We start from the raw sequence: 6866 nt of genomic DNA, 5'->3' as shown, positions 1-6866 counted from the left end.
CATAGAGAACTGGGTTTAAAATGTCGTAGATGTGTCAGTAGCTCATTTGTCTGTAAAGACATGAAGACAATATTTCGTATAAATTTGCCACTGGCTGATATTTTTTTCTCCTCCTCCTCATAATCATCATCACCACCACCACCACATGTGCTTTGTCTTTTTGTGTCTGAAGCTCAGCCCGCGGTCTCTGCAGCATTGTCCGACCATCCTGGGTGTGCATGTTGGTATGGCAACACAGTGCTGATGCCACAGTCTCAGTTGACGCTTTGGCCCTTGGTTCTCTACACACCAACCCTGCATTGATCGACGGATGTTTTGTTTTTTGCTGTATGGGGGAGCTGATGCACAGAAAACAACATTTCGGCCGACATTGCATTTGGGTATGCATGTGTCGGTTTGTCCGCTGGGTTGTCTCCGTGCAAGCAAACGTAGACGAGGCCAGAGTCATTTGGGAGGATTTTGTGTGGGCTTCAACCAGGGTAGATGTTGTCTTACTCGTATGAAGGAAAATCCCCCCCCCCCAAAATCATGACTTTTCGGTTCTGAGCCAGCAGGCCTAGGTCAGAATCACACCTTTGCACCTCTGCCAATTTGCTTTTTGTTGCTTTATGTATTCACGATAGCATTTTGAATGTCGATGAAACACACACACTTTTTGCTAAAAGGAATTTTTTTTACAAACTTTTTTTTATTGCACGCTTACAAGAAGTATCCAGGTGTAATATTCCAGGGAAAAAAGGTTTTGTTTTTAGCAACATTTATTCATACGGGGCATAATGTCAAGTTTTTAAAATGGATTCAGTGACAGGATAGGCAACAAGAGAATAATTACATTTAGATTACAATAACAAAATATCTTGTTCATACATGGAACTTGTCATTAGACATAGCTGACTTAACTAATTTAGTAGTCAAGAGAAAACGAGTCGCCTAACCAGGATGAACATAGTCCCATCTGCAAACCTCCCTAAAAGCCCATTTAAAATCGAGTTCTTGTTCGTACATGCAAATTTTTCTTCAGACGTTGCAGAGTAAAATATTTTTTAGTAGATTTGAAAGAAGCGGGGGAAAAAAGCAAGCAGAATGAAAACAAGACCCGTGTAAATTATTCCCATCCCACATCTTTAAACAGTCTCTGTAAGATCGGCACTGAACATTCGGTATTGATGGGATTTTCCTCATTACTGTCGGTGGCACCATAGTCATGTTGATGCTACTACCATTCAGAGACCATACAGTAAGGTCAAAAGTAGAGCTGGGCGATACGGACAAGACCAAATATCACCACATTTCTGCACCAAAATACCTCGATATCGATATCGTGACAATATTTTGGGGATGACTATTGGTGCTTTCACAAAACGTTTACACAATCAGATTTCTGATCAACAATCATCAGCAATGCTTCTATAGTAACTAAGCAGGTAAAGGTAAATAACAGAACAGCTAGAAGAGTCTGGCAAGTTCAGAAAATTACGTCTCTTTACTGTAATGCAGCCCTTTAAAACCAGACCACACTTATGCCATATCACGATATCCAAAATCCCAGGTGATAGCTAGTCTCATGATATCGATATATCGCCCAGCTCTAACCAAAACTGTCAGTAGCACTGAGGCATCTTTCTTCTCAGGACTACATTGTGTCCTACACAACCCAACCGTTCTGCGATAACAGTCTTTCAGGTCTTCCGAGTTGCACCTGAACCGTGTAGCAAGTGTTTCAAGCTGCAGATCTCTCTTGTCTTGAGGCCTAAGGACACGGTGCACCTCACCGGATGGCAAAACGACATCATGGGAAACCTCAGCAGCTAGCGATCTGGACGTGTGCCAGTGGAAGCCCAATCTTGGCGGCATTCTTGCGGGTGACGGTGCTGCAGCGCGTGAGGATCTCCTGAGCGCGGGGCCTCGGTGGCACCTTGGGTACTGCGGGCTTCTTGAAAAGGGTCGGCTCAGAGACGCTGGTGTTCAATTTGGCCCCCGTGCTCCTGTCAGGACTGAGGTGGCTGGAGCTCATGGGTGGAGGGGTACGGCTGAGACGCAGTTGTTCCTCTGCCAGACCGTCGCTCAGGTTGAGCATAGAGCCGTCCAGAGAGGAACTGGGGCCATCGCTGAAGCTGAAGTCGCTGTCGGTTCCCAAGCTTTCCTCGCTGTCCACTGTTGGGCTCCTCCCTCGCGTATCCTCCTCTCCGTCTAGCTCCACCGTGATAGTGGGCGTAGCGGCGTGTTTAACCACGTCGGTGGTCGTGTCGTTCTCTGCACTAGAGGGCGGGGCGGTTACAGCTGGCAGGGCTGGGCGGCTTTCGAACAGAGCGTTCATTGAGCGGGACCTGAGCTTGTCGGCAAGTTGGAGCTGACCGGGGGCGGAGGGGGGGCTAGCGCCGGGGAGCTGCAGGAGGTCGCCCTGAGAGCGGCTGATCTCGCGGGAGGGGTGTGAAGGGCCGGGGGCAGACGGGAGTTGGAGCTGGGACAGGTTGAGGGTCGAGTTGCGTAGGTCCTGTTGGAGAGCGGCCATCTGGATATGGGGGCTGTTGTAGGGCTTCAGGTACATAACGGGTATATAACCTGCCTTACCATTAGTTCTGTTGACAAAAGCAAGAGGGATCTGGTTAGAAATCAGGATAAGTGAAAGCTCAGTCTTTGGTGGCCTTTTGTTTGCCTTTTGCAGAAACATCCAGGACTACAAACGCGTCGAACGCTCTGCTGGCCTGGCCTCCAGTGTTTAAAGTTGAGTCATATAATAAACTTTGCCGAGGGCTTTTTCAGAGTAGCGAGTCAACAGGAAATATGTAAATCCCATTCCTTTACCCTGATTGTGATGCACAATATAATCTGGACGCATTAAAACCAATCCACGAACTGTCGTTACCAGTTGCGTTAAGAGCGGCCTTTTACTTTAATGCTGCAGAGCATCTGTAACTCGACACTGAAGCCAAAAGTACTACAAATATGTGTGGCATTCATTTTTGACTTGGGTAGGTTTCGGTCATCATGGTTCCATTGTCTGCTTTGGCTAATGTTTGAGTGTGCATAATGCCTTTGTTTTTGTGTGTCCGCGGTGATATTGGCGGTGTAATCCCCGTTGCATATCACATCTGTTATACCGCCTACATGTCTGTCTTCTGTCCTTAGAATGTAAACATATTGTATTGTCATGGCTCTGAGAGTGAAGAACGTCTTGGTAAGCCTGAATAACCATTAACATCAAGGGAGCAGGACAGTGGAAATTAAAACCCAGGACCACAGGGCCGGGCAACTGTACCTAATGAGCCACCAGCCATTGTTGGACTTCTGCAGGACCTCCACCACTGAACCAATGCCCACAGACACCTCATCTCCTTTGGTGGCCTTGTAGCTCTTGACTGCTCTGTACAGCAGACCTGGGGTGGACAGGCGGACAAAGTTGTGAGTGCACCGTTGCATACGAACCTGCCTCCTATCACGTACACGCGGTGTCACGTTTATTTTGTGTCAGAGGTTTTGCTATTCCAGGCAGGGATACAAATACGGCGTGTTTCAGCCAGTTTTCACCTGTCCCATGATGTCCATCCATGTCGTCGTCATACTCCTCGTCGTCTAACTTCTCCAGGTAAGGGGCAGGGAACCAAGCCAAATGCTTGGCTTCGTTTTCCACCAGCCACCACCCTGAACACGGACAAAAGATTAGGGTGTGTGAAGGCTTCGTACATTTTGGGATAATTTGGGCTCCAGGCGGCCGTTGAGACTTGTGTGTTTGTGTTGTTTAAGTGAGGCGTAGTTTCTTTTGTGTCGTAATAAAAGAGCCTTATGGTGGGGGGGGGTGCGGTGTAGCCTCGGCTGCAAGCGGACAGAGGGGGGCGTGGCTTTAGCCGCGGCTGCAAGCGGTGAGGGGGCGTGGCTTTAGCCGCGGCTGCAAGCGGAGAGGGGGCGTGGCTTTAGCCGCGGCTGCAAACGGTGAAGGGGCGTGGCTTTAGCCGCGGCTGCAAGCGGACAGGGGGCGTGGCTGTAGCCGCGGCTGCAAGCGGGGAGAGGGGGCGTGGCTCACGGGAGAGCAGACGCGATAGGTCAAAACAACTTGACCTGTCCTTTAAATTCCGCGGTCACGCCGGGTGCTGGACGGACGGGGGGGGAAAAGGAAGAGACGTAAACGGTCCGGCTCGATAAACGCCGTGCAGCGTACGAGCAAAGACTTTCAGTTTGTACATTTTGTAAACAAAAAACCCGCCGTGTTAACGCTAACCCGTGTCCGTCCTCCATCGCTGAACCCACCCGTGGCACGAGACTTCCCAGATAGCGTCCGGATGTGGGCCACTTCAGACAGTGATGCGGCACTGATGGCCGCCTTCTGGCCCTGACAAAACGGATGTGAGCCTGAAGTGGCCCACGTGTATAATAGCAAATATGGCCCAAATATGCCAAACCACACGTGGGCCTTTTTTGGCAAAGATGCGGTGCTCTGGGCAACATGTGATCTGGATGTGACCCTGAAGTGGTAAATGGTGAATACGGCCCAAATATCACAAAACAAATATGGCCCACCTTTGGCAAATATGTGGCATTGCTATGGCTTGGTTCTGGCCCAGATCTGGCAAACAGGGGCGGACCGCCCAACTGCCATCATTCCGCGCGGTATGTGGGCCTGATGAAAGTGTCGGGTGTGGGACGGGTCCGGCCCACAGCAATTTTGTTATCTGGGTTGCCTGGCGGCCTGTCCAGGGGGTCTCCCCGCCTGCCGCCCAATGACTGCTGGGATAGGCTACAGCATCCCCGCGACCCTGAGAGCAGGATAAGCGGTTTGGATAATGGATGGATGGATGGATGGGTTGCCACAAAGCCTCCAGTGACGCGTGATTGTGTAGGCGGAGTGCGCATGTGTCATCGCTCACCTGCGTTGTCTTTGATGAGCACGTCCACTTTTTCGTTCATCGACACTTTGAAGGGTTTGTTCTTGGTGTCCTTGGTCTCGTAAGGGGCCACACACACGTATGTTTCTGTCACAAACGGCTGGGTCACATTGCCGACGGTGGCGTGCCTTTCGCTTCCGGCGCTGACATCATCCGACGGCATGACCATGATGCTGAAGATGAGAGACACGGATGGTAAAGTAAAAAAAAAAAAAAAAAAGCAACAACAACTAGGGTACGCTTTGGGAAACTGGTCGGGAGTGATGTAGGGTCTACGCGATTTGTAGTAGATGGGTTTCAACACGCAAAAGCACCGGCGTGTTTCCTTTAAGGGCGCCTCCGGTGTTGCGTACAACTACGTTTCCCCGTCGAGATCTGCCCCCCCCCCCCAAGCCGCGTTCGCGTGGAAACGGGTGAGCTATCGGTTACAGTTAGGTTCAGATGAGCCTCGGGTTTGGTTGAGATTGAAGTTAAAAGTAGATTGCGGTTTGGTTAAGGTTAATCAAGCCGGTGTTGTCTAATTCTGGCTAGGGGGACAGATCTCGATGGGGAAACGGAGTTCGATCCAACACCGGAATTCTTCCTTACACACGTGTTCGGCAGGCTTAGCGCGCACGAAAGATACCAGTAAAGAATGCCACAAAGTAAATGGAAATAATTTGGGAGGCACCTACTGTATTTATTTATTTTACCTGTTCTTGGCGAAGTCCGGCTGGAGGTCCTGGTCTTGAGGTTGGAAGAACTGGATGAGTTCTGCAGAATGCGAGACGCGCGGGTCGCAGCTCAGGAGTTCGCTGCAGTATTGCTCCAAGAACTTCAGACGGACCACTGACTTTGTGGGGCCATTCCTCTTTGTGCGCCTCTTCATTCTTTGATCTAAATAAAAAGATGTAAACATTAGATATACTATATATATATATATATATATATATATATATATATATATATATATATACACACACACACACACACACACAACAGGCCCAATTTCGATATAAATTTCCCCAAAAATTGTACCTCGAAATCGTGGAATGATTCGGTCCGATTTTTTCAGTGGATTTGCAGGTGGGAACGCTTTCTTCATCTGCTTCTGTTGGATACGAGTTAAACTGAGTTAGATACTAGTTAAGCATGAGTTAGATACGAGTTAAGCTGAGTTAGATACGAGTTAAACTGAGTTACATAATAGTTAAACTGAGTTAGATAATAGTTAAACCGAGTTAGATACGAGTTAACCTGATTTAGATACTAGTTAAGATGAGTTAGGTACTAGTTAAGCTGAGTTAGATACTAGTTAAGCTGAGTTAGGTACTAGTTAAGCTGAGTTAGATACGAGTTAAGATGAGTTAGATACGAGTTAAGCTGAGTTAGATACGAGTTAAACTGAGTTCACCAAGCCGGCGATTTATTCACAGGAATCAGAACTTTACTGTCCACGTGCCTAATAGTTTTGCCCTTTGGTTTACTTACATGCACTTTTTTGAAGTCCTTGAAACTGCGGTAAACTACGATGTCATTCTGGTCCGACCAAAGTACTGAGGCCATGTACAGCTGAAAATACATGTATTATTATTATCATCATCGGAGTATGGCCTACAGAACACTACAGCAGGCTACATTGCTTTTGTAAAATGGGTGGCTTACAGTGAGTTTGATTTCCTTTCTGAAGTAAAATAATGATAATAATAATAATAATAATAACGTCGTTGCTGATCGTACCTTGTTCTTCTCTTTGTGCATCATTCCGATGAGTCGGATGCTGATGGGATATCGCTGTGCCTCCATAATCCTCCCGCAATGGGTCTGCAGCGAAGGTGTGGTGGTGAGAGTCTGGGGCGGACTGACGCAGGGGGGGGGTCGTGCGGCAGGTGTCTTTATTACCCCCGCGGGGGCGTGGCCACGAGTCAGGCAGACAGACGCCCAGGCTGCAAATAGATCCAGACGAGGGTAACTGGAAATTCCGATCTTTCCAAACATCCCGTTTAA

The 6866-nt window shown here is 48.4% G+C and overlaps 1 protein-coding gene across 1 annotated transcript; it reads right to left on the bottom strand.

Annotated features, from left to right (window-relative positions):
* Positions 1 to 668: 668 nt before the first annotated feature.
* On the bottom strand, positions 669 to 6711 carry noxo1a (NADPH oxidase organizer 1a). Its single transcript, XM_056288189.1, has 8 exons — positions 6600 to 6711; positions 6351 to 6431; positions 5898 to 5970; positions 5573 to 5756; positions 4863 to 5053; positions 3529 to 3642; positions 3260 to 3377; positions 669 to 2579 (listed from the first exon to the last, which is right to left on the bottom strand). The coding sequence occupies exons 1-8, from the start codon at positions 6663 to 6665 to the stop codon at positions 1802 to 1804; spliced, it is 1605 nt and encodes a 534-aa protein (XP_056144164.1). The 5' UTR covers positions 6666 to 6711; the 3' UTR covers positions 669 to 1801.
* Positions 6712 to 6866: the final 155 nt, after the last annotated feature.

The sequence above is a fragment of the Lampris incognitus genome, chromosome 10 (assembly GCF_029633865.1).
Source record: "Lampris incognitus isolate fLamInc1 chromosome 10, fLamInc1.hap2, whole genome shotgun sequence".
Taxonomy (NCBI): domain Eukaryota; kingdom Metazoa; phylum Chordata; class Actinopteri; order Lampriformes; family Lampridae; genus Lampris; species Lampris incognitus.
Note: the sequence above shows the minus strand (reverse complement) of the source record. Positions and strands in the feature narration are given on the sequence as shown.